We start from the raw sequence: 27473 nt of genomic DNA, 5'->3' as shown, positions 1-27473 counted from the left end.
GCAGGCATGTCCCCCATCCCCTCACCCCTGTGATTTGCCCATGGAGATACAGAGCCTCAGTAAGGAGAAGGAAGGATCCTGGTGAGAGGGCGGAAGCCACAGCCGGGGCTGTTGCTGCTAGTTGCGTGTCTTCCTCATAGAGCGCAGGTGGTTGTGCAGGTGAAGGTGGGAGGGAGGGTATAAGGCAAAAGAGGACACCTTCTACATTCTGGCGCCAGCGGTCTCCTCTCCAAGTGCTCTTGGCTCGCACTTGGGTTTGGGATGGAAAGCACGCAGCCCTACGCTGGGGTTGCGTGGAAGTGGCAGGGAGCTACCTTTGCCCCACCTCAGCCGGTCCTGGCAGTTGAATGGGATCCGGGTTGGTGAGCTTTCTTAAAACTCTGGTGTTAATTTAAAATGCTGAAGCCCGTGCCACCAGTTCCCAGCGATTCCCTCCTTTATGTACCTGCCATGTTTGTAAAGTCAGTGCCCACACAAACTCAGGAAGAGATTAGTAAGAGTATGCATGTCCAGTTTTACTACGAATTGTTCCAGGTTATCACCTTTAAACAAGCGATGTGGGACAGGGATGTTTTCAGGGCTTTGGTGGCAAGGAGGAGCAATGCAGCAGGAATGGGAGGTTCACACTGCCCCCCAGCAAGTCAGAGTCCCTGGAGAGGGGGGCTAGACGTGTTAGGAATGTGGCTCGCATTGTCTGCTCTCAGCACGCCATGCCCCAAGTTTGCTTAGTACGCAGCATTGTTGTACGTGGGATGTTGTTGGCATTTAATCAGACTCACAGTCCGTTCTTGTTTCTCTTTTCCTTTCCTCTTTCCCTTCCATCTTCTGACCTCTTTGCCTAAATAACCACTGCTACCTTGTCTAACGATGTACGTGGCCCCTCCTGCACCTCCTGGGACTGTCAGACTAAGAACCAGTGCCTTTCTGTCGAGCAGTCCACCATCTTTATGCTCTCTCAGACTTCCAGCAGTCTGAGTTTCTGACGGAACAAGGTGATGCTTTCTGTCTTTTTGCATGTTTGAGGTTATAGTCACAGGACAACAGAGGGCTGACTTTTCGCATCAAGAGCTATCGAACACACACGCTGGTGTTTATGACGCCTATGTCTGTTACAACCACCACCACACCAGGAAATGCGGGGGTAACTTGTACCCGGAGATGTGGAAAGGGCATGTGGGCTATGTTTTCTATCAATACCACTAACCAATGTTTCTCTCTCAGCGTCCATTGGAAGTATTCGACGCCACCTATGAGGGGCAGCTGCGTCTTCACTCAGGCCCAGCTGAGCACATCGGGCTTAAACTTGTGGTTCAGACCCACGAAGGTGTAGATGTGGTGGTTTCTAAGTCACACGAGCCCCTGAGTGAGCATAGTTACCTCAGTGCCACTCTTCTCTCCGCAGCCCAGAGAAGATGGGTAGCAAAGCATCATCACTCACATTCACCTCTATAAACCCATTCTGCAGACAGGGAAACTGAGGCCTCCACAGTGCAGAGTACTCAGAGCCCTGCAAAAGCCAAGACTCGGGCGAGCCATCTGAACTGTGGACAAAGCCAGGAGAAATGTGTTTTGGGTCAGAAGTTTTACCAATTTTTTTTTATCTTATTGTTTCTAGAAAATGCCTTCTACTTTGCTTTAAATGGCTGTAGTGGCCTATTTCCTAACCATATAGAGCCACTTACACAGCATTTCTCTGTGGCTGTTGCCTTGGATCAGAGCCAAGATTTCAGGGACAGAGCATTATTTAGAGAATCTTTCCTGTCTGTTTTTCAGTTGTATGTGCATGTACCTAAATACCACGTGTATGGGTGCCTCAGAATTAGTGACATTTTGAAAACACATCTGGTGTTACTGTTTTACCAGTGCAGCTTGGTTAATAGGAAAATGCCTAAAGCAAGGAAAAGGCTTCTTTTTCTTTAAATAACAGCTCCTCTTCTATACATTTTTTAAAAATATGTTGTTTTTTTTATTTTAGAGAGAGAGGAAGGGAGAGAGAGAGAGAGAGAGAGAGAGAAACATGGATGAAAGAAACATCCGTGGGCTGCCTCCCGCATGTCCCCTGACTGGGAATCGAATTGGTGACCTCTTGGTGCACTGGACAATGCTCAGCCAACTGAGCCATACCAGCCAGGTCTTCTATACATTTTAAACACTATTTTTTAACTAACAAGATGGTACATTTTTTTCAGTTCAAGTAGTTATTGGCAATCAAAATTTTTCTAATCTGGTCCTATCAGAATTTGTTGGAATTAATGACATAACTTCATGTCACTGTTTACATATTTGAAAACGTTTAGGATGGAATTATTGGGAACACTTTAGTAAGTCCCAGGAGATTTTGATGAAATTGATTCAATCATTCCAGTTCTGGGCCAAAAATGAATGCTCTCACTGTTGATGCAGTTTATTAGGAGTTGATTTGCTTCTGAACCTTCGCAAAACCCAGACTCTAGCTGCTTGGAGAAGGTCGTCACTGAGTGCTCTGTGGTGTCGAGACCACACAGGGCGTGACCCACAGGTACCCCCACACCCACACCTTCACACAGAGTTCCTGCAGCCAGCACACTACTGGCGCACACAAGGTGAAGGCTTGTGTTGCTGTAAAACCACCCAGACTTTTGCAAAACTTTGGAGGAATAAACATTGGACTAGTCCTTATATGGATTATATAGTACTTCAAATGGATGGGATTTTTTTCTTTTAATCTGTTCTATTAAAAAGTAAAACATCACAGGCACCAGGTTTCATATATATATACATATATATGTGTGTGTGTATACATATATAGCTTTATATATGTATTTATATATCTATATCTACCTATATTTTTATATATAATTGAATTATATATAATTCAAAGGGCAAAAACTCCACCTCTTTTTAGCTCATTCTTCTCCCCAGAAGGCATTCTGCAATTCAGACCTTGTGGTTCTTAACCTTTTAAAATCCCTTCTTCCTATTACTGAGAAACTAACACGGTTTGACTAGAAATCTTAGTGTTCAGATGCCCGGCCCTGCTGACCTGCAGCACTGTGGCACCTTAAACTTCCAGGATTCTAGTCTTGGGCAGGACTCTTCTGTTGACTAGAGACAGGGCTGAGGATCAGAAGGAAAGGGAGAGATGGAGGGACACAGGATGGGGACAGACAGGATGACAGAGACAGAAGGACAAGGATGGGCGGGCACATAGTTCCTGCCCTCAGGGAACCTTGGTGCTCTTTGGGGAGGGGTGGGTGGAGGCAGCTGTCTAGTAAATGGCACTCAAGAAGCGTTCAGGTAAGAGTGGCAGGATTTTTGGCTCCAGGGTTCTGGAAGCACTTCCTGTGCTTTCAGCAGAGGCTGGCCTTTGCTGTGTTGGGAGCAGGCCAGGCAGGCGGCCCAGCTGAGGCTCTGCCCTCCCACCTGGCCTGTCCTCTCTGCACCAGCTCCATCCCTCAGACTTTTTCATGTGAAGGGCCCTGTCAGGAAGACCACCTCTTTCCCCAAGCAGAGCCCCTGGGAGGTGCTCACACTGAGAGCCCTGTGCCCATCCTGCCCCGAGTTCTGCACAGACTTCCACATGAATCCGATGTGCCCTTTTCATTCAGAAGGGCCTGGTTGGCGGCCCTTGTTGGCACTGGCCCTCACGTCCCAGCTGCACGGCTGGATTTTGCTCTCAGCTGGCCCAGAGAGCTCTCTTGGTTTCCCATGTGGCAGCCATCTCAGTGTCTTTCCTCGCCTTGCAGAAGAGCTCGAAACTCAAAACAGCGGTCGATGCCGCGCTGAGCACGGACAGGCCACTTCTGAAGGACGTCTTGCCGGGGCCGAGGCGCGATTAGCCCAAGGATAGGTAACGGCGTCCACCATGCTGCCTGGCAGGCTTCCTGGGTGTGCTGTGATCCATTCAAACTGTCTGTTTTTCCTCCAAAGTTTTGCTGTGCTGTGCCGTTTTGATAACAAAGGTTCATTTTAAAAAAAAAAAAAAAAAGGAAACAGTTTGTACACACACATGTGTATTTCTATCCCAGGTAAGTGACCTGCCTGAGAGTGGCTGGACTACATATGGTTGAGTGTTGTACACACATACGCATATGCACACATGTGGATGTGCGCACATCCCCCTCCATGTACATACACACGCTGTGTGAACGTGGTTCCACACGCGCTTACGTGGTGTGCTGGGTGCTCAGTGTGCCAGAACAGATCTCATTCCTCATCCTTGGTGGTCAAAACAGCTTCCCCTCACAGGCCTATCGGGAAAGGCCGTATTTGGAAATAAAAAATGGATTATTGAACATCAGCCCAGGCAGATGTCTGGTGGGGCTACACTGTTGTCTGTCAGCTGAATGTGGAGCTATGTCTGTGCCCAGAAAACAAGGAGAGGAAATGCAGCCATGTTCACAGAGCTTTCTGAGCTAGATTCCTCAGGTTTGACAAACACCCGCCTTCTCTATCCAAAAGTAGGCATGCTTGGAATGGTTGTTCCTTTAAAACAGATTTCTCCTCTATGGCTCCCCCTCCCTCCCGCCCGGCCTGTTGAATTTAACAATGTCTAGGATGTGTCATGGGTCCCCTTGGGCTGTTGAGAAACTGTACAGACCCTGTTTGTGCAAGTAGAGATAAGGGTAGGCTGGAGCTGGCGAGCTGGCAGGTCGGTATGATGTGGACCCCCGTCTCTGAGGGGTGGCTTAGCACTCTGACCTTAAAGGGATCAAAGTTAGTCCCTGGGGCCTTTGCATACTTACGAGCATTGTCTTTGCTCAACAATGGGACCAAGAAGGGGAGTTTGTTGCCCGACCAAAGTTCTCACACTGCCTTTGTGTCATGGTTCACCTGGGATGGACACCGTCTGACCGGCGTCCTGCAGTGGGAGCCCCTGACCAGGCAGCAATTGCATCAGATCATTGTTGATGGGATTCTTGTGGAGGGTCCTGACTCTTGTCTTCTCTGTTCTCCGACAGAGCACGTGCCCACAGAGTCAGGACAACTCTGAAGTCAGCCGTTTTGTCTATCTGCACAGCCCCAGCCCCTCGGCCACGCCGCCGCGGCCAGGCTCCTGCTCCAAACAGGTGACGTTAACGTGCCCAGAGAGCAAGGAGTGCTCGGTCCTCCCTCCCATCGTCAGTGTATCGAACAGCCATTGCCACCCCAGCTGGAGACCCTGCTGCCATGGGCCCTTGGGGGAGGCAGGTGGCGAAGAGATCACCAGTTCAAGCCTTTAAGAACCGCACCATGAGTGTGTGCGCTGTGCACACGTGTGCTTTTCCTCTGCCCCCCGAAGGAGGAGGAAGGGGCAACGGGACCTTTCTGGAGTGCGTGCGCAGGCTGGCAGTCTGTCGTCGTTTCTCGCAGGGCTAGTGGCCTCGTGCATTTAGTTGGGCTGCTAAAAAGAAGGGCGTGCACAGGGCTCGGTACATCTATCCCAGGTCAGGGTCTCTGTCTGCACCCTCTGTCATCTCCGTCACATGCATCACCTGAGGAGGACATCTGCTGGGAGATTGGCAGTCCAGCTTTAAGCGGGAGGCAGTCATGCCCTCCAGCCGTCATTTAAGCACAGATATGACTCAGCCTTGCCGTGGGCCCGGGATCCGGCCTCTGCACTTCCTTCTCCAGAGCCCTCTGATACTCCTGCTTGGGCACAGACACTCAGATAATCGTGCATCCATTTCCCGTTAGAGTCGCAGGCCGTGCTGTTGCTTTTGTTCAGAACCCTCCACGTGCTGAAGCTGATTTTTAGGGTTGGGTCTGATTCAAAGATTGTTTCTCTGAAGGAGATGTTACCCCTGTATGTTTTGGAGTATCTTTGACTGTTTCCATGTCTCTTTCCCATCCCCTAGCTGCCTCTGAGGAGGGGAAAAAAGGGTATTCCTGTGGAAGGAATACGTGACACTGTCCACTTAAGCCTTCCCAGTACAAGTTTTGAGATACTTATCTTCACCTCCCAAGGGTGAAGCTGATCAGTTTACTGTTGTTGAGAATGTTTATTTCGTGGGGGTTAGGGGAAGGGTGGTGGTCTGGGGTGTCCTGGACAGATATCGGCTGTGATAGTTGACCCCGACCCCCTTTCAACGTCCTCATGGAGAGGTGGCCTCCAGGGGTGGTGGTCATCTTCCAAAACCTATTTCAGGCCAACACAGGTCTGCCCCTGAGATGGCCTGTGAGTTCTACAAAGCAATATCGCCATTCCAGGCTGCCACCTCCCTGGTGACTCTGACCAAGCCTTGCTCTGGGTTTTCTGTTCGATCTCTGCTTTGTCTTAGCGCGCTGTCCAGTGGGTACAGTATCGGGAGGCTGCTGTGTTTCAGCTCCCGTCACTTCCCTGTACTGGGGTTTCTATTTCTAGAATAGCCTTAATGGTCCATAAAGAAAACATTTCAGGTTGAGACTCAAACTTCAGACGTTAAAACTGATGCCTTTTTTAGAAAAGCGTCACCCAGAAGCTAAACTGAAAGCAGGGACCTTGTCTGCTGCCAGGTTTCATGCTGTGAAATTGGGGGACATTGGTAAGTGAACGCTGAGTCTGCTTCCGAGATGCTTGATGTTAGATGTTTTTGGAAGTTCAAATTTCATAGTTTGATTGTACAATGTGTCACCTAAAATATTTATTTGATGTAGGGGATAAATTAACAGTAAGAACAGTGAACACAGAGTAGTTAGGGTAAAACTGAGGTGAAGTGTAAACACCATACCAAAGACTAGGCCATGAAAGTCTGGCGTAGAGTAAGAGAGTGAGGAGGGCGCCATTTCCGCCCCGAGGGTCCTCCTCCCACACCCTCCAGTCCCGTCCTGTCCTCCTGTCACTCCCCATGTTCTGTGTGTGGTGGCAGCCCTTGGCCACTCTGGTCCACACTAGACCCTGCAAACAATGGTGTGTGCATTTTTACAGCCGTTTTTAAGAACCTAATATGGGTATAAATGTAATACCTGGGGGGGGGGACAGATTCTCTGTATGTTTAGTTAACAAATTCTTTGTAATGTATTTTTTTAGAAATCTTAAAATTGCCTTTGCACTGAAGTATTTTCATAGCTGTTTATATCTCTTATTCATTTATTTGTTAACATACCACATATAATTTTTAAAGTATGTTTTTAAAGCTTTTTATTTTTTAAGTTGATGAAATTGTGGCCACTTTAAATTCCAGTGAGAGTTTTGGCTGAATGTCTCAATATCTGGTGACTGTGAATTTTCAGGTTTGATTTTATTCTCTACACCTGTTCGTTTTTTGGTGTTCCTGGTGGCAGCGATTAGGTGACGGGCGCATTTAGAGTATGGTCTTTTTCTGTGCTTATTCTTCACAGTTCATTGCAATTTCATCTGCTTTTTGTTTGTTTTTTAAATTTCCATCCTTCAGCCTTAAAACAGAAGCTCCTTACTTGATGGTTCAGTATCTTCTTTCCACCTGTATTGAGATGGTTACCACTTACCTCTGATAATTAAAAGTCTCATTATGAAAGTCACTAAACCTTTACACACTCAAAAGTGTTTTTAAAAAAATTGTTTGGGAAATGAAGGGATAATTTGAAATAGATAAGGGTCATGAGATAAAAATAGGAGGAAGAGAAGAACCCCACTGAAATGACATTTCAGGTATGTCTCTGATATTCAGATATTAATGTGATTTTTTTTCACCTTACAGTAGTAGTTAGTATTTACTTGCCTTAAACTAACTTTAAAGCAAGTAATGTCAGCTTTAAGCATTTTTCTTAGTTTTGAAAATCTCATTGATGACTGCATATGTTAATAGCTCATTAACTCGTAATTTCCCATGTTGGTCAGAATATCTGATTCCTAACCCGCACTCCATCCCCACAGCCAGTCACCTATTAAGCATGAGTGGTTCCGACCACGTCACATTCTCCCACTTTCAGCTCCACATCCACTCACAGCCACACTTGTGCATATGGGCCAGTTCCTCACGCACACACACAACCACACACACATACACGTTCCCTAGGCCCCAAGCATCCCCGCGTCCTTCCTGAGGGGATCATGCGAGGAGCCTCCAGAAGAGAAGGCTCCTTGGGCCTCCATGCCGGAGTATGCAGGTGGGTCATGGGAGGCTCTGCAGGGCAGCCCCAGGGTTTGAAGCTGTGCTGCTGGATGACTCAAGCAGCAGAGCCCTGGCCTGAGCTCCTCCTTTTCAGGAAGTCCAACCCCCACCCTCCCAACTAACACCTCCCCAAAGCTTTGCCTTTAAAACAAGTGACAGAAAGTGGCATCTGGACCCTCCCAGTTGCAGCATCTTCACATGCCTCCAGGAGCATGGGCTGGCCCTCTGCCACAGACAGGTCAGGTAGGAGAAAACTCCATTCCTGTGAGAGCCCAAATCAACCCACTCCTGTGCATTCAGCTCAATAGGGGGAACACAGACCAGGTAACACCTGGTGGTGGCCGTGCCTGGACTAGGGAAGGAGGCTGAAAACGACCTGCTTCTGCAATAACAGGTTCATAGAATTATAGTTTGGCCTGGCGAGATCTTGCAACTTTAACTACAAAAATGTCTCACCCCTGCTGTTATCACTATTCTTAAATTGCTGGGCATCAACCAAATATCCAGTGCAAACGAAAGGAAGTTTTCTGGCCCTTTTCTTTAAAACCACTAAGTTCACCTGTTTTGCACTGACTAGTAATAACCTAAAGCAACCACTTCTACTTTATCTTAATATTATTTATTTGGTAACTCAGTAGAACACCTTGGTATGCAGTTTCTTGTGTTCTACATATCCTTTGGGAGTTTCCCATTTGTAACTTTAAAAACAGGAAAAATTTCTGTTTGTGATTTTTTTTTTTTTAAGCTAGAGGGTATGTCAATGAGGATGAGAATCATTCTGATATTGTCTATAAACAAAGTTTTAATGAAGACGTGTTGGAAGTATTATTAAAGTGTGATTCTACTTTTGCAGAAAAAAAATCTAAAGATCAGTTTATATAGCTTTATTTTTTACCTTATCAAAATATACAGAATTTTAATATGCATATATTGTCTCTGACTTAAAATTATAATGTGTGTCTGCATCGCCATTTAAAATGTCCCATTGATTGTGTAATGTAATAAAAGAGAATCTTCAAAAATGTATTTAACAGGAATGGAACCTATAGTTGTCATCATCATAAATACTGGAATTTATTTTTACATTATTGACTGTAGTAGGTGTGTTTAAGATAATAAGTCAGCCTCCAGACGGTCATGTTTAATTGATAATAATTCATTAACCTGCTTTGAAAAATTAAATTATAAATTAAACCAAATCTTACACTTCTGTAAAGTTTATTTTGTATGCTATTTTTAACTTTTATTTCTGTAGATAAAGTATGAATTAATATTGATTATATTGAACTTTTCTGCAGATCCTCAGAGCAGGAGACTTGAATCTGCTTGCAATAAAGAAGAAAAAATGTCTGGTTTAGTTCCTTTATAAATAAAAGAAACATCCAAGAAGTTAGACTTAAATTTCTGCTAACAGAAGCTACAGAAGAAAACACTCAAAGTGTGTTTCTTTTTCCAATAAAGTGGAAAACATACTGTGGAAACAGCTTCCCTGAAAATGGAGTGGGGTGGTTTCTGCCCCGTTTGCCCCTGCTGGCCCGGGGTCCCCCTGCACTCACTGAGACCATAGTGCCCAGCTGTGGGTTGAGGGGCCCACACAGAACAGGAAACACAATACTGAGTTTCTTAACGGCCTGCCCATCCCCACGCCCCCTCCCTGACTGGCATGCCTAAGACCCATGCCATCAGCCACATTCCTGAAGTGTAAGCCCCTTTCCATTAGATTTTCCTCCCTCTCCTCTTGTCCAAACTCCAGGCCTGGGCTCTGCTGGTCACATCCACCTCTGTTAGGACAGAGATCAAGGTAGTTCTGTGGGCCCACCATTGCCCACCCAGTTGGATCCTGGGCACTGCCTAAACACTCAGAAACGCCCCCACCTGGCTCTGGAGGGCCTGTGGCTTAGCCCCCAATCTCCGCCTCCCCCTAGTCCTGCACCCCTCTTCTTCTGGTGGCCACCTGCCTCCCCACCCACTGCCTGCTACCACGTGGCCCTTCACAAAACCTGATCCCAGGTCCCGGTTCCTGGGATTCTGACTTGCTTGGGTGACAAGGGTGGAGTCATGTTGAAACAGCTTCTCTGGGCCTGGGCCGGCAATGTCCCTTTGAAGGCTTACTGTGCTCAGTGCAGGTGTGTCACCACCTTGGGGACCAGCTCAGACCTCTGGGAGAGACTGGGCTCTGCTGTGTGCAATTCTAAACTTGGGACTGTTTTCCCAGCACTGGAATGCCACCAAGCAAGCACACAGCACTGAGTAACACACACTGAATGGGTGACCTTCACTGTACCAGACCAAATCCCAGGAGCCAACACAATTACAAAATGCTAGGGCCGCAACAAGATGTAAATGCCACAGGTGAATCCAGGGCCCAGTGCTGCTAGCTGTTGTTTACTGTCCACTGTTCACACCTGCCTCAGGTGACTTGAATAAAAGATTGCACGTCGGCATGAGGCTCCACAGGTGTAAACAGCCAATGCCATCCACCTGCATGCACGGGAACACATAACCATTTATTTCACAGGGCCATATCCCAGCTTGCTCAACACCCATACATGATTAAGCTTCCTCTTTCATGGAGAAATACTGGATCATATAATTCCCCAATTCGTTTCTTGCACTAGGGGGCTACCAATCACATTAACTTCCTCGGGAAAATGCTCACCTTTGTACATTGCCCCGTGCCCAGCTCGGGGCCTGGCACCATGTTGCTGCCTGAACAAATCCCCTGCCTGGAGGGCTCTGGGCCCACTCCACCTGTGCTGCTGAGCCAGCATTTTGGGGGCCATTTGCTTTCAGAAGTAGACTTGTAGGAGCCCCCCCATTGTGGGGCTGAGGCACCAGCTGGGAGGAGCCATGTGGCAGGAGCTGGCTAGCAGAGCAGTAATTAAACCCAAATCCCTTGCCTTCTGTCCTTCAGCGGGAGCAAGGGAGGGAGGGGTAGCTGCTGTCAGGGTCAAGCCAGGGCTGCTGCTGATGTAGGGACAGAAGAACGCTTTCCTTCCCCCCTTCCCTTTCCAGACTGGTTCTCTGAAGCCCTAGGGATGGGGTAGCCCCACCCACCACCAAAGGATGGCCCCTCAGAGCCCCTCAGCACTCCCAACAACCAGCCCTTACCTTGCTTCCAGTGTGTCCCAGCGTGTTCCCTCTCCTCCCTGGACCCAGCATGGCGGGGCAGATTCCGAGACACAAGGAGGGGCCCTAGGTTTTCCGAAGGGGGAAAGGGTGTCCTGTCACCTTTTTCCTTCATCTCACATGGAGAACAGTAAGCGTTTACCAGCTAAGGTGTTCTTTTACTCTGGACTTCTTTCGAGAACAGTACTTTCACAAAGAATTGAATCTCAAATGGTAACGTTTCAAACACTAAGTCAGAGAAATTGGGGGAAATCTGGAAAGCAGACGAACCTTTCTCAACTAACTGGGCACAATGACCAAGTAGGACTCCAGCCATAAGGGACCACAGATGCCCATTCTCACAACCTTCCAGATGCTGCTGAACTCAACATGATTGCCCTAGGTCTCTGATGTGGAGTCTGCAGCAGGCGAACTGGAAATCCCCACTTCTCAGGACAGAGCTCAGAACATGCATGGGCCAAGTCTCCCGCCCTGTGCTCTGAAGGTGGAATGATGGCCGGATCTCTTCCCTACAAGCACAGATACCCCTGCTGAATTATCCCTTCGGTTTCGGATCCTCCGGTGCACTTCCTAGCACCCCTTTGTGATGGTAATTTCCGTGTGGCTCACTGGGGCCTCGGTAGCTGTGAAAGCCACCGAGAGTCACAAAGGACTCATCTGGCCATAACAAGCCGGACATCAGCAGGGCACTGCTCGGGCCGTGATAAGTGGCGCTGGGCTTTTGTTGTTGGAGGAATTCATTTCCTCTAGAATTACCTCAACGTTAGAATTAGCCCTAAGATTTTCTGGACAGCACAGAAATCGTCGGGTTTTGTCCTCTGTATTTTCACTGTTGGTGCCCGTGTTCCAGAGCGGGAAGCGCTCACGGAGAAGGTGAGGCGGCTGGGTTGGCGGCTCGCTGGTTCTCCGTGCGGGTGTGCAGGGCGTGCACCATGATTACTCGGGAGCTGGCGGCAGCCTGCAGCCCATGCCCTGCCGCCCGAGGGGTTTGAGCCCGCGCCGGCACGCATTCTCCCGGCCGGCCGGGCGGGCGGGCTCGGGTCACCGGCCGTTTCCCCTCGTTTTCCGCACCCGCGGCGCGCTCGGCCCGCACGTCCTGCAGAGGCTCCTCCTCGGCCGCCCCCCTTTGGGCTTTTATCGCTCACTTCAACGGTAAGTAACAGCTTGTCGGAGAGAATCCGTTCCCGGAGGGTCTCTGATGCTTTCCTGGGAAATGGGGTGTTGGACTTAAAAACAACAGGTAAGGGACACCAGGCTGGGCCACTCGGACCTTCTTCTCACAGGACTTCGGGGGCATTTCCAGTAAGGAGCCCCTCCTGTCTCCTGGGCTCATTCTGTGAGGGAAACGCGCTGAGGGAGTGCCCCTTCCGTTTAATTCCCTGCCCCCTCCCGTCGCCCCAGACTTTCTCCTGTCAGCCTGCCCCCTTCCTCGGTGAATCCGGCCGGCTCTGTTCGCGTAGGAGCCCCTGTTCTCCTGGGCGCCCAGCGCCTGCCCCAGGACCTCCACAGGGAGCTGGTACCTGGAGCGCAGCGTCCTAGGCGGGGAGAGCGCGGGCCCTGCAGGGCCGCCCCGGGCGCGCGCCGGGCGCGGGCGGCGCACCCTCGCGCTCCACGGCCTCCGGGCGACGCCGTGCGGCGGGTCCCGCGGGGCGGGGCCAGGCTCTCCCCCTCCGGGCGGGGTCCGCGAGCCCCTGCGCCGGGCTCAGCCGCGCCGCGACTCTTCCCCGCCGTGCGTCCAGAGCTTGAGAATTGCCGCTTGGTTGGTATTTATTTCCCTCTCCGCAGAACTCCGCTTGTTTCATTCAAACGGGCTGCCCACTTTTACCCACTAAATTGGGACATTCTAAAGTCCCAATTAAAGTTTATGTCTAGATCAACATGTAGGATGTTTTAGTCTTTCTATACCACTTTTTTTTTTTTTTTTTAGTTCTAATTAAGAACTTCTGTGTCCCCGGAACCTTGGGAGGCAGAAGAATTAAAAGGCAGGGCCTTTTTCCCTTTTCTTGCAAACGTGCTCCGAGGTTAGGTCCCCAAGCAGCCGGCTCCGCGGCGGGAGGCCCGGCGCGCTTCTCTCGGCGACGCTCTTTTGCATAAACATCGAGGGGTGCGGTGAGCTCCTGCCCCCCTCAAGCGCCCTAGGACTGGAATATGGGCAGCCCTAGTGCTGGGAGACAGAGAAGCCCCGATTTCCCGGTGTTTGACCTCCGCGTAGTGCCATCTGCCCCGTCCAGGCGGAGCCTCCTCGCACCCCGAGGACAGCCCGCCAGGGGGCCCGGCCCCGACACCCGTGAGCGCGAAGCGCAGGCTCCTCCCGCAGGGAAGCGCGAGCGGAGGGGAGTGAGGTCAGCTGCGGGACCGGCGTGGGACCCGGGCTTCAGGGAGGATTCACAATCTCCTTCTGGCCGACTCCGGCCCGGCCCCTAGAGGGAGCGGGTGGCACCCCCGTTTTGCAGGTGAGCCCCGGGGCGCGGCGTCGGGGCCTGGGAGGATCCCGAGCAGAACCCCCAGGTCCAGCCCATGCCCCTCGGGTCGCGCGGTCTGGGTCCGGGGCCCGAGTGACCCCAGGCGTAGAGGCAGGGGCCCCGCCCCTGGCGCGAGGCCGGCCCTGTGGCTCTCCGCTGACCGGTGCGGGCCCCAACCACGCGGCGCGCGGAGGGGGGGGCCCCGCTGGAGGCCGCCCCTCCCCCCAGGTCCCCGGGCTCCACTCCTCGGGCCCCCGCCCCTCCCAGACTCCTCCCCCTCCTGCCCTTCACCCCGTCCCACCCCCGCCTCTCCTGCCCCACTCCCAAACCTCAACCCCTTCTCCCCTCCCCTTCCCCTCCCCTCCACCCCACCCCGCCCCGAGGTCTCCACCCCTCAGCCTCCGCGCTGCCCCCGACTCCTCCCTTTCCTCCTTCCCCTCCTCCCTGCTCCCCCGGCGCCCTCTACCCCGTTCCCGCCGCCCACCTTCCCGCCGCCTCTCCCCTCCGCCCCCCCTCCAGCGCCCACCCGCCCCTCTTTTCTCCGGCCCCTCGCCCCTTCCCTCTCCCGCCCCTCCTCCACCCCCGCCCGCATTCCCACTTTTCCCTCAGCCCTTTTCTCCTCCCCCTCCCGCTCTCCTCCCCCTTCCCCTCCCCCCTCCCCCCTCCCCTGTCCAGCGGCCCGAGGAAGCTGTGGCGTGAGCGCGCTGGCACCTGTGAGCACCTGTGGGCACCTGTGAGCACCTGCGGGCGTGGAGGACGCAGAACCGAGGACCGCGGGGGGACCGTCCTAGGGCTGGACCAGGTGTGCGGGGGGCGGGAGGAGGTGGAACCGGCAGAGCGTTCGGGAGGCAGAGGAGCTGTGGTCTGGACGGACTCGGACCATTCCCCCTGACCCCCGCCGCCCCGCGCGCGCTGGGCCTCTGGGAGGTCGGGGGGTCCCTGCCAGGGAACTCGGATCGAGGGTGCCTCCCCAGGGCTTCCCCCGGGCGCGGGCTGCACTTGCACAGATGCCCCTCTCCATGGTCATGGGCCGGGGATCCTCTCACACCCCGGCAGGTGTCACCCAAGGGGGCCCTCTCCTCCTGAGATCCCCTCATAACTCCTAGAGCCACACCCCAAACCCTCCCTCCTTCGTGCCTGCTGGTGCATCAGTTTTGGGGACAAGTGTGGGGACAGAGCAGTGTGGAATGGGTGTTGCCTGGCCAGCGCCCTTCCCGGCAGGTCCCGGGGCCCAGCTTAGGAAAGGAACCTTGGCCCGAAGTCCAGCTGCTTTGCCTTTCAAAAGGGTAAGGAAAATAAGACTCCTGCAGTTTAAAAAAGAGACTGTCGTGTTCTCATTCATCTCCTAGGCTGTTCTTACCACATGTTTTTAAAGTCACCTTTGTTGCTCTTCGTTTCTTTTGGCTCCTGTAGCACTAAACACTTAAATATGATCCATGGGGGAGGAGGGAGGGGGGTGGAGAGGAACCCGGAGGAGACTTTTTTCTAGAGCAACTGCAGTCTTAACTTTACTGGAAAGGGCCCCATCCAGGGACAGGTGGCTTGATGTTACCCCTAAGAGACTGTGTGTGAGCCCTGGCCAGGGAAGGGGTTAAGGTGACCATGAGCTCAGAGGCAGGATGTGCAGGGGATGGCGGTGGGAGGCCCCAGGATGTGTGGCCACCAAGTGGCAGGGCTGAGCCACAAAAATAGAAGTTCATCCCCAGGGGCTGCTGGTGGTAGAGTGTCTGCAGCCCACTCCCCCGCAGGCAGGAGACCCCCCTTGGCTGGTAAGTGTGTGTGGGGGGGGGCCCTTTGAGGAGCCCTCACACTGGAGGGTCTTCTAATATGCAAATCGATGGACTCACTGGCCCAAAGCTGGTTTTGAGACCTGAGTTCTCAGACCAAAATTTTCCTGAGTTCTGAGTTGTGCCCCAGCCTCCTCAGAGCATCAGCTGCTGGAAGGGACCACTGCCCTCTCCTCACACCTATGGGGGGAGGGGACAGTTCTGTCCTGCAGTCCTGGGTGGGTGGAGAGGAGAATGAGTTGGTAAAATGGAACCAATTAGAAGAGAGGATTTTCGGCTCTATTTTAGGACCCCCGTAGCTTTTCAGCTCCCATGCCTTTGGGCTGCAGCTCCCTCCCAACTCCTGACTTCACAGTCTGGGCTAACACTCCTGGGTGCAGTGATGGTCAAGAACACCAATGCCTCTGTGAACCTCAGTTTTGCTTTATATGAAATGAGGGTGACACCTATCTTGGCTGCCTCACAGAATTGTGAAAACAGGTGATTTGTGTGCAAGGCTGCTGTTAAGTACTGTATAAGGGGCTTGCAGCTAAGAAGGTGGGCTTGGGGACCAGAAGCTTAGTTATAACCCTCTTTGTGTTATATACCCCTAATTTCTGGAGTGACTCTTTTTTTAAACAGTAATAGAGGTAAGGTTTTCCTACAAGAGACCTGCAAGAACATTTAGGAAGGGGACAATAACATATAAAGGTGACTGGGTCTGCAGAGTGCAGTGCAGGGAGACCACCTCTGTGTGAAATCCCATCTTTGGATTTTGAGTCTCCACCCTTCACCCTCCCTGCTTCACTGCTGGGCTTTATAGCATTTGTGTCATAACTAGGTGACCTAAGATCAACTTTCTAGTTGACACACTCCCTTTCTGAGATCGAAGACTTTAAATAAAATCTGGACATTTATGTTGGAAAGGCAGCAGCATCTTGGTGACTTGAAATTAGTCACTCCAAAAGGAGAGGTCTCTGTCGCTAGGTTATTTAGTTAACTTTTGTAAGGTGGGGGATATCCTGACATTGCATTAGAGGATACTGTAATATCCTCCAGCATGTTTCTGATTAACAGCGTCTGGCCCCCAATTCGGTGTGGTATGATTGTAAGAGGCTCCTGGAGATGTAGTAGTTGGAAGAGTAATAGTAACAATCACTTGAGAAATGTAATGTTCTGTGTAAAGCTTAGCTTCTTTCTCTTAAATTCACTCCATTTCACCCTTTATGTCAGCTCATCAGAACAAGGAGACTCTCGGCTGAGTGCGTAGGACATGTAGGTTCATTTTCATAGCGATCTTCAAGGGAGAGAGGCCTGCAGCTCCATGCAGCCTCATAGGCGGCCTGTTAGAACGCAGGCTCCTGAGCCCACCAAGCCCTCTGACCCTGACCTAGGTGGGCCTGGAGCCCGCATCTGAAGCAGGCTTGGTGATGCTCAGTGACTTTTCTCCCTTGAAAAGGGCAGTAGAGGATGGGCGTGGAAGTGTCTTCACCGTAACACCTGCAGAAAGAACTGCTTTGGGATGAGTGCCTGCATTACAGAGAAGGCTGCAAGGAACTGGGCAGAGTTTCGCTGCACAGTCGTCATGGGGTGGCTGGAAGATGCCCAGGTCAGCACCCTCTCGACAACTGCCCAGATGCCTGTAGTGTCCTCTGGCTTTGTGCTGGCATAGCCTGTCTGTAGCACTTTCCCCTTTGGGACAGCCACACAACCATGCTTCCTCCTGGCTTCCTCAAGTAAAACTTTCAGAACTCCAGCCCATGATAGGATACCAGACACTCCATGGTTACCGTGAAACTTTTCGACATCTGAAGTGCTGGACATCTTGACTTTGTGGTCAGAGGCCTATCCTGAGTGTGACTCATCAAGCATCATGGCAGCCCTAGTTAGCTCCAGAATCCACAGGAAATCCAACCCTTCCCCAGAACCTCCCAGTAGCTCTTGGAAGTCCAAAGGGCCAATCCCTACCAGCTGGAGGTGGCATGGAGGGACCAACTGTCCATCTGAAGAGCCTGCACCAGGCAGGAGACCTTTGGGACTTGTCAGGTGATGTGTTTGTTGGCTGTAACTCGAAGTTGGGGCCCATTCAGCCCAATCTCTTGAGAAAGTGAAGAATATTATTCAAATTACTAAATTGAAACAAAGACAAAACTCTGAACAAATTTAATATGAAAGTGGTGATGCGGATGCCAATGAGAGTACCAGCTGGCAAGCATTTGACATCTCCGCAGTGTCTCTCTTCTCCCTTGCCTGCTTCTTACTCAGAATTAAGGGCTAGAGAAAGAATACAGAACAGGACTGACTCCTGCGGGAAAGGCCCTGCTCTTGTCCACACACAACGGGCATTTGAGGTAGGATCTGAGTGAGGGGGTAAAGATAGATAGAGGGGTGGGGGTGAAGATGGAGATGGATGGAGGAGTGGAAGCGGAGATTAAGCAGTGTGGGAGGGGGAAATGATGAGGTAAGGGGTAATGCGCAGGGAAAGCAGCTGGATGCTGGCCTCCCCCCTCACCTCCAGCTCTCCCTTTCCTAGGGCTGCCTTCCTTTATCGTGAATGGTAAGACTATATTTTTAATATGGGCAACTAATAACTGATAATGCAGTTGTTCTGAGGGCCAGCAATGCAGCCGGTTGGGACATTTCTATTTTAAATGCATTTTTCTAGTGTTTCTGCTTCAATTGAGAAGCAGCTGGAGCAGATATAGTCAGATTTTCACACTAATGCAATTACTATCCTGTTAGTGCAAGTCTGCACTGTGCTGCAACGGCCCCCAGGCCTCCCTTCATCAAACTCTCCCAGGGGCCCTGTGACTGCGCAGTGAGTGTAGCGCCGCTGAGCCGAGATATCGGCATGTTTGTTTGCATGGAACTCTGGTCCATGTACAGACCGGCTCTCCCAGGACGCTGAGCTCCTTGAGAGTGGGGAATGCCCCCATGACTGTACCCTCAGCTGGAATGTTGGCCGAGCAGATAGAAGAGCCGATGAAGCTAGTTGGCTTGGATCTCCCACTGTGCTTGGCCAAGGCCCACCTATCCTGTGACCGAGTTCTCATGTGTGTGCTCTGTGCGTGACACCTAGAGCTCTAGAGAGAGACAAAGACCAGTCTTGGGCCTACCGTCATTTCACCTCAGTCCTAGCTGCTTAGCAGGGCTTTTTCAGTGGGAAACAGAACCCCCAAAGGGCATAGACATGGTTTGCTGCTCTGTGGTTATGCCAGTCTTGAGATTGTTAAAGTGAACAGATATTAATGACAGCCGAGGTAGGTCTGACATCAGGACTTGTCCTCTGTGTCCCCAGGGTTACACTAGCTGTGGAAAACCCACTGTCAGAGAAAACACCCCTCCCTTGTCCCTGTGTCTGCCTGCGTATTTCAGGGTTGTTTTGACCATGACATCCTTCACTTTTGGGATGCCGTTGTCCAAAGCAGCTGAAAAATTAAAATCCTAGTGGGAGGAGGGAGCCTTGGGCAGAAGCCCCACCCTCCCCAGGCCCCTGGCACCAGCTGTCCTCAGCAAAACCCAGCAGTCTCAGGTGCCCCGGGCTGACCTGTCAGGGAGGGGAGGCAGCCCTGGACCTTGTCCTGTCCAAGCGGGGGAGGGGGGGCCTCATCGTCAAGTCAAGTGAAGGGCACGTTTGTTCTGTTTTTCAGAACAAACTAAATTAAAACCAAGCTTTGGATCTTCTCAATCATATCTTGAGGCCGAGTGAATACTGATACTTGTGAAATCTTGCTGAATAGAGGACAGAAACAGCAAGAACCTTTCTTGGGTTGGTGGAAGGGCTCAGATAATGGACAGCTCTCCTGGGACTCCAGGGGAGATCCTGGCCGGTGGGAACAGCAGGGCCTTTTCTTGGTCCCTTCTGGAGGTTTAAGATCACGATCAGCCTGCTCGTGTGTGGAATTCTTCCGGTAGAGTGTAGAGGCAAAGGACAGAACAGGAGTCTCTGTTTTGCTTTTTATCGGGGAAACCTTCCCCTTTTTTAATGTCAAAACTAGATTTAAGCAGTCGGAAGCCTTAAGACCCTGGTCTGGCTGTGCTTGACAGTCTGTGCCCTTCCTGGAGCACCAGGCACGGTCTGATTTTCTTTGAAATCTGAAGCAAGACCCAAGGACAGGTGACAAAGGCTGAGGTGTGCAGAGGAGAGTGGGTGTGGCATATGGCTCATGTTCTCTGATTTTCACTGTGAAGGTTCCTGGTGATGATGTTCGAAGGACTTTAAGTATGAAGGTTATAGGAATCTGGAAGACATTCCTGGAAAAGGGACAGGAAAGATGCATATGGATAACAAACAAGTTATTGACCAACAACAGTATTCATAAAAACAAAGGGATGGGTGTACCCTGTAGGACAGGCAGTGGAGCCCAGGGGAATTGTGTGTTTGGGCAGGAAGAGGAGGGCATGGGAGAAATGTGGTATCTTCTCGTTAGGTACAAGTATGGAGTTGGTGACACCAAAGGGTTTGGGATCTGAACTGTGTGACCCCCAGTCCTGTGCGACTCTTCCTCTCTGGAATGACCATTGAGACTCAGAGACACAGCTCTCACGAAGACGGCATATTGGAATCCCCTCCCTAGGGCCAGCCAGCATTAGAGGAGTTTATGGAGCTGCCCAGGTATCCAAAAGGTGGCCAGACCTTCAACCTCACTGTGGCCAGGGATCTGGGAGAACATTGAGGGAAGGAGTTGGCCAGGGTCTGTCCCCAGACAGCAGAGTGGTCCTCCACTGATGGGAATGAAAGGGGAAGATGCAGAACAGTGGCCCTGGGCAGGCCGTTGTTTCTAATCTGTCAGTGTTCTCCTTGAAGGGGCAGTAAGGGTTTCCCAGTGGGATGCCACTTGAGGCAGGGACGAAGGCAACCCTGAAAAGAATAAAGCAGAATGTAAGCAGTAAAATGGAAAGATGAGATTGCTTGTGGAGCCCCAAGTCAAATTTACCCCAAGTCAAATTATTTACACCTTTATTCTTAAAGAAGGGACCCTGCCAGGTATGAAGCCAATAGGAAGAAATAATAATGAACCATAAATATGCTGAAAGACTATAAAGACGTGTAGTTAGTAATTACCTAATGAAAGTGAATTGTTTGCCCAGCAAATGATTTCAGATGGCTTCTTTTTGAGATATAGTTACCAGTTATCTCTTTAAATTCAAGATTGCTTCCAAAAAACGTGACTGAAGTGTCTTTGCCAAATTTTCACTGGAGGAGTAAGATTTTAGTGTTTGTTCTGGAACTCTGAGGCATTCTTTATTTAGAGAATTTAAAATGTTCTTAAGTAATCTGAATAAGCCATCAGCATGGTTTTGAAAGTTTGCCAGTTCAGTGAGGTAGACTGTGACATTGAAACCAGGAGAACCTTGAAATAAGAGTCTAAATGTCAAGGGGAAAAATCTAGGTTTTGCTTTCTCTTAAGCAGCAGAAGTAAATATTTTTGCTTATGCAACCCTTTATTTCACTTCAGTATTATAAAAGAAGGTTGCTTGGCTAACTGAACATTGATACAGTAGATATTTCTTGGAGAAGAATGAATTTAATTTTTTAAAAATTGTTTTTTATTGATTTTAGAGAGAGAAGAAGGGAGAGGGAGAGAAACATCGATCAGCTGTCTCCTGTAAACCCCCTACTGGGGATCAAGCCTGCAACTTGGGCATGCACCCTGACTGGGAGTTGAACCAGAGACTTCTCCGTGCATGGAGTAATGCTCAACTAACTGAGCCACACCAGCCAGGGAAAGAATGAATTTAATTTTAAATACAGTATATCCATTTCAGAATAAACGTTGTTAAAGTCTATATCTAGTTATTTGGGATTTGTTAAAAAAATAACTGATGTATATCAGCAGTGTGACCTCATTTGCCTTTTAAAATCTGTTTTCCACACTACAGACTGATGTTTGACTGTTGGAGATTTATCTTGTGCAAGAAAACTGGAAGCAAGGGTTGCTCTTCCCCACGAGGGTCCAATGAAGCCCAAACGGAAGAAAGTGATCATCAGATTGATGTATCTGACGTCATCAGGCTTGTTCAAGATCAACTAGACGGGACAGCTACAGGTAGAGGCCGGTTTTAAACTTTATTTTGATTCTGAGGCTCTTTCTACTCATTGGACCCAAAAATCTTGTTCTTAGCTATTCTGTTCTTTGTAGGAGACTGATGGGTTTTAGATCTGGGAGAGCAGTTTACACGTGGTTTCACTGGTCTTATGCTGGGGGCGAGCATACTGAGTCCAGGCAGCTGTTACCTGACACACCTAGGTGAGGCCGTCTAAAGATGTTTGTTCAGCCCGGCCGGGCGTGGCTCAGTGGTTGAGCATCGGCCTAGGATCCAGGAGATCGGGGTTCAGTTCCCTGTCAGGGCACATGCCCGGGTTGCGGGCTGCAGCAGATCAATGACTCTCTCATCATTGATGTTTCTATCTCTCTCTCTCCCTCTCCTTTCCTCTCTCTGAAATCAATAAAGATATAAAAAAAAAAAAAAAGATTAAAAAAATAAAGATGTTTGTTCATTTGCCTTTCTGGTGGTTATTTAAGTTAACATTTTAAAATGAGGTTGGGCCTTGGCTGGTGTGGCTCAGTGATTAGAGTGTCTGCCCACGCACCAGAGGGTCACAGGTTAGATTCCCGGTCAAGGGCATGTACCTGGGTTACAGGTTCGATCCCCAGCCCTGGTAGAGGTGCGTGCAGGAGGCAAGTGATCAATGTATCTCCCTCACATCAATGTTTCTCTCTTGCTCTCTCTGCCCCTCCCTCACTCCCTTCCAATCTCTTAAAAAAAAAAAAAATCAATGGAAAAAAATATCCTCAGGTGAGGATTAACAAAAATAAATAAATAAAATAAAATGAGGTTGGCTCTGGTGAGAGATCATGAGAAATGTCTATTTGGGTTTTAAACAAAGCACAGTGCACCTGAAGGTAACTATTCCCAGCCTTTGCTTCAGTTTCCAAAAACACAAGTGCTTTTGTTTAAATTTGTTGTGTTGTCATGTTGAGACAGTGCTGAAGCTTTTATCGGTCACCAAATCAGTGACCCATGCCCAGAAGACAGAATGAGCAGCACACACCATAGTGGGAGGACCCGTACTCCTCAAAGCTCAGTCTGACCTCTTAATCCCAGCCTGGGGATGCTTTTCTCCCTATTACTGGCTAATCTGAGAGCTCTCATGCATTTCTTAATGAAAGGAAGTGGCTGGCTCCCCAGTTTTAGTTTTGCCTGCATTTAATTATTTGTTGCCATTTCTTCCCCAAACTGATTCCAAAGTAGCACTTTCATTAGACAAGGCAAGCACCGTCACTGACTACCCCAGGGAAGGCATGAATCTGGTGGTGAGTGTGCTAGCCTGGTACCGCACTGTCACCTGGAGTTGGACCAGAACTAGGCAGGCTTCTAAAGCCAACAGCTAGAGCCCGGCCGGGTGTGGTTCAGCGGTTGAGCGTCGACCTAGGATCCAGGAGATCGGGGTTTGGTTCCCGGTCGGGGCACATGCCCGGGTTGTGGGCTGTAGCCGATCAATGACTCTCTCATCATTGATGTTTCTATCTCTCTCCCCCTCCTTTCCTCTCTTTGAAATCCATAAAGATATGTTTAAAAAAATAATAAATAAATTAAAAAATAAATAAATAAATAAGTAAAGCCAACAGCTAGAGGCTCATCTGGGCATGTTGATAACGCTCCTTGCACTCTAAATCTGGAGCTTCCTCGGCCTTGCCCTAAGCTGACATTCGCTGTAATCAGCCTTCACTGTTGGGCTTGTTGGACAGAGGTGTCATCGTTCTGAGACTGTGCTGCAGTCCCCTGGCCACCCGCTGAGGGCTGTCTCCAGGGTTTCCATCCTGTTATGTTGTGTCCATGGCTAAGCGTCATAGCTGTGCCATCTTTGGATGCCTGGCATTTGCATGTCTGCTCCTGTCCGGTATCTTGTAAATGCCCCCGACCCAGAGGTTCTGAACCACAATTCTGCTGATGGACCCTTGCACTTGTAAACATGGTTGGCTATTTGAACTTGGCTGGCTGGGTGGTTGAATTCCAGTGTGGTTGCCCCACCAGCATCTGTGTTTAGTTTTGTAGGTTTAGAAACTTGATTTTTGTCATTTCCCTTGTCAGTGATAGTTCGAAAACGAGACTCTGAAACCTAAACCTCTAAGTTCATCTCCCCATGATGGGAGCGCCTTGTCTTTTCAATAAGTTTTCTCGTTTACTACCCAGGTACGGTTCCGGGTCTCTGATATGCATCCATGCGAGGAACAAAGTGAGTAGTGAGATGGTCACTTCTTGGGAGAGCAAAGGGAGGAGAGGGCCCCTGGGAAAATGCTGCCCCAAACCTGCTACTTCTGCTCTGTGCAAAGGACTTAGAAAAGAGGCACACTTCCTCCCTAAGCAATTGGACGATTTAAGGGCGCAACTCCCTATTTATCATTAGCTTTTATGGCTGGAAAGTGATCTAGTCTTTCAGTTCTCAGCATGGCTGCACATTAACTGTCCGTAACCACTTGGAACCTGGCAGTGGTTGGCCTTCCCAGGCCCTAGTGAACCTGCTCTGTATCAGGTTTGAGGGCTGGGATGGAGCTGACCTGTGGTAGAAATTAAAAAGCTCTGTCACCGACCTGACTGCCTAAATCGTTTCCTGATTTAACGATTCCTGATCGTTTTCCTGATTTAGCTGAACAGGATGAGATCCTTGTGTGGTGATGAGAAATGCAGCTCAGAGCAGAACACCAAAGTTTAAATTCCAGTTTGTCACTTTGTCACTCTCCAGCCCCACGAATGTGGGCGAGTCGTGCAGCCTCTCCACCATGTAGATAACGGTGGCACCTGCCAGTGGGCTGCTGTTAGGATCCCGTGAGTATAAGCACTCAGGACAGTGATGGTCAGAGCTGTGTCCCAGTATGTCTCAACTCTGAGTAGTATCATTGTCTGGTGATTTCTTCTTTCTCCCCTAACCTGCAGAGCCCTTATAGAGCTACACACACACGTGCTCATATGCACACATGGGCTTGCGTGCACACACAGTGCATTTCAGTAAGGTGAGATTTAAAGCTTGCCTGACTGTCCAGAATTCTTGCTCTCCGGGTTCCATTTGGTGCTTTTGTATGTAAACGTCAGATCTGTGAGCATCCACTGCTGTTCTTGCTTTAGCAAGGGTGAAGGATGGGGTTGCTCCAGGCTGCCCCTGGCTCCACACACTCCTGCATCTCCCATCGGACAGGGTAGGTGACCTGATGTTTGTGGTAACCGCAGTCCCATGCTGCAAAGTTTTGGCTTGCCTTCCTGTTCCTCCAGTGTCAGTTGGAGAAACCTCACCAAACAAGCTACGAGTCAGGCAAGGAAGCATTTGTCTGGGAACATTTTGTTCATCTTAAGACTTGAATGTGAAAGATCAAGAAGATGTATTTATAATGATGAGCAGTTTCCTTGTCCCAGCAGAACTGAGGGGCAGAACTAATGCCAGGGCTGTGCCAGTCTGTCAGGTGGCACAGGTGGGCTCTTCTATTTTTAGAATGCCATTGTTATGCATGTTTACTGTTTAAAAAGTTTTGTGTATTCTAATCAGTTAAGAGTATCTTTAATGATGCCAACCATTTGTTTTTCCAACAAACCTCTTGAGTATCTTGAATGGTACTGGACACAGCTTTGTGGTGGGCGCAACCCACAAATAAAATGCAGTCCTTGACTTGGACTTAAAGTAAATGAATACCATCTGAAATAGTAGGTTGAATCACGAAGCTGCCATTGTACAAGTCAAAAGCCTTCGAATATTGGTAACTTCATGTGACTGAGTTAAATGCCTTAGTGCATTTGTGATGTGAGATTGTACAGAATCCTGGGAGGGGTGCCGGAGGTGTGGGCATGTCCACCTGGAGAAGGCTGGGGAGTCGGGAAGAGCTGCAGGAAGAGGGGGATTTGAAACCTATGTGGTGACAGCAGTCATGTTATGAGAGATTCTTAAAAAGGGGAAGCAGCTTGGGCTGAAAACGTATTTTGGGAAAAGCAAAAATGACCACAGGAAACATGCTTGGGAGGAAATTGGCTCTTTGATTATCTCTAGTGTTTCTGGCATGGATTGTAATCACAGCTTAATGAAGAGTGACTGAATCGCAGTGATTGCAGCCTTTTTGGGAGGTCAAGCTGTGCACAGTCTAATAGAGGTTGCACTTTCGGTTTCCTGGTTCCTTGTCTTCCAAAGCTCATGTCATTTTCTCAGGGGAGTCACTGTTTTTTCCTTGTATGCCATCTAGTATTGCAAAGCTGTCTTGGGAAGTGGCAGTTCCAACAGCACACGGCATGGGAAAGGCAGAACCGCCTGAGAACAGCACTGAGGGGCTGTGCTTGGTCGATTTTTTCTTCGTGGTTTTATGAGTCCCAAACAGGACATTCTCAAAAGAAGAATACGTTGTTTGTGGAAACAAAGTTTTCAGTGTTGGTATAATCAGAGGTGGGAAACATTTTTTCTGCCAAGGCCTTTTGGATATTTATAATATCATTCGCGGGCCATACAAAATTATCGACTTAAAATTAGCTACAACGAAAGCTCCTAGATTTATTGAATTTCGAGTCCTGCCTGCAGTTGCCTTGGCAGGGCCAGACCAAATGATTTCATGGGCTGTATACGGCCCATGGGCCTGACGTTCCCCACCCCTGGTATAAATGATTAACTTCCCCTTTTTAACCTTCCCTGATCCCTCAGTCTTTTTCACTTAGACTTTTTATATTATTCAGGAAGCCAGCAGGAGTTCTGATTCTTTAGACTACATGTTCACCACACATGAATTTACAAATGACTGCAGTGTTACTAGTCAATGCTAGAAGCACCAATGGCATTCTTCTCCTAATAGTTCTTAAAGGGCCAGGGCGAGGTGTGGTGTTGCCTGGAGGGAGGGAACAGGGGCTGCCACTCTTCAGGTTGCAGGTAAGAAGGGCTTGGAGTGGATCAATCCCTTGAAGGCCTCTGCACAGCCTTGGGAGATCCAGGGAGTTTTCTGGTTTCCCAGGATCTCCTAGATAGACTCTTCTAAGTGGAATTGACTTGATGTGTTTCATCATTGATTAAAATGGATGCGAAGTATTACCTAGAACTGGCAATAACAATTTTGAGCTGGTGGAGAAACGTCCTTCACATGAACTGAAGATGCCTGGAAAGCAGCTCATCTGTAAGAGCCCCAAATCTTCTCATCCCCCCATCTCTGGCAGCCAGCAGCACTTTTGCAGCACGCCCAGGAGCGACAGTGGTATTGCTAGTGTTTTATCAGAAAGTTAGTGGGTTTTCTGTCTAACTGCATGCTTTATAACGTGCTGTATGATTAAGGTCATCAAGGAGCCAAACTCTCCTCCAGAGAAAGTGCACTTGTCAGTATATACTCAGTGGAGAACTCACTGCGTCAACAAGACACCAGACTGAGTCTGCTCCTCCACCTTCTCCCAGCCATACTGAGTGAGCAGCTGGGGAGATGGGCTTTGCTTTGAACAATTCCCACCACACAGAAATCCTTCCTCCCTCTTGCCTTGCCCACTTCTTGGTTAAAACCCTGCCTGTCCATCCAAGACCAGCAAAAACATCACCTGTTCCTGAGCAACCCTCCTGTGATCGCTGTTCACAATCTCTGCTCTGGGGTGTGCCGGGACTCCAACAGAGGGCTCACTGTTTTCATCTCTGGCAACCTGGGTCCCTGCGTCTCTAGAGTCACTGAGCAGCGTGCGGACAGGGAGTATCTCCTTTACCCATGTCCACAGTGGCAGAATTCTTGGCTGCTGTGCCCAGCATGGGTTAGGGCGGGTTGAAGCATTGATCCCCTCGACCTTCTGTGGAGATCCGGGACAGTCCTCACCACTCACCGCTGTGTCCTGTGCAACTGTTTTCATTTTCCATGTGCACATCATGGAAATATTCAGGAGGCTCTGCACTAGCACGGAGGGTGGCCGTGGATGGACTGGCCAAACTGAGGCAGGCAATGCTCAGTTGTTTGGAAGTGATTCTGTTAGTGAAGGAAATGCATTCTATTGAAGAATTTGGGGAAGTGGAGAAAAGGGAAAGATTTTACTACCCGAACATGAGAACTGAACCTTAGAAATTTCCATGAAGAAGATTAACCTCCAAC

General features: G+C 49.7%; 2 protein-coding genes across 8 annotated transcripts in view; both read left to right on the top strand.

Annotated features, from left to right (window-relative positions):
* The window catches only part of ATP11A (ATPase phospholipid transporting 11A), a 136838-nt gene extending 127463 nt beyond the window's left edge, over positions 1 to 9375 (top strand). The window contains exons 29-30 of one of the 4 annotated variants that reach the window (XM_081127311.1): positions 3726 to 3829; positions 4941 to 9360. In XM_081127311.1, the coding sequence (XP_080983437.1) occupies positions 3726 to 3818 (93 nt within the window). In that variant the 3' untranslated portion in view covers positions 3819 to 3829; positions 4941 to 9360. Of the gene's footprint in view, positions 1 to 905; positions 993 to 3725; positions 3951 to 4940 lie in introns of those variants that run through there. The other 3 variants (XM_081127312.1, XM_081127309.1, XM_081127310.1) reach the window with 3 other exon arrangements.
* Positions 9376 to 14297: 4922 nt separating this feature from the next.
* MCF2L (MCF.2 cell line derived transforming sequence like) overlaps positions 14298 to 27473 on the top strand; it is a 168298-nt gene continuing 155122 nt past the window's right edge. The window contains exons 1-2 of one of the 4 annotated variants that reach the window (XM_081128679.1): positions 14298 to 14423; positions 21271 to 21437. In XM_081128679.1, the coding sequence (XP_080984805.1) occupies positions 21275 to 21437 (163 nt within the window). In that variant the 5' untranslated portion in view covers positions 14298 to 14423; positions 21271 to 21274. Of the gene's footprint in view, positions 14424 to 19969; positions 20003 to 21270; positions 21438 to 27473 lie in introns of those variants that run through there. The other 3 variants (XM_081128671.1, XM_081128683.1, XM_081128674.1) reach the window with 3 other exon arrangements.

This window comes from Miniopterus schreibersii, assembly GCF_964146895.1.
Source record: "Miniopterus schreibersii genome assembly, chromosome: 2".
In the NCBI taxonomy this organism is placed as follows: domain Eukaryota; kingdom Metazoa; phylum Chordata; class Mammalia; order Chiroptera; family Miniopteridae; genus Miniopterus; species Miniopterus schreibersii.
This window is presented reverse-complemented; position numbering and strand designations above follow the sequence as displayed.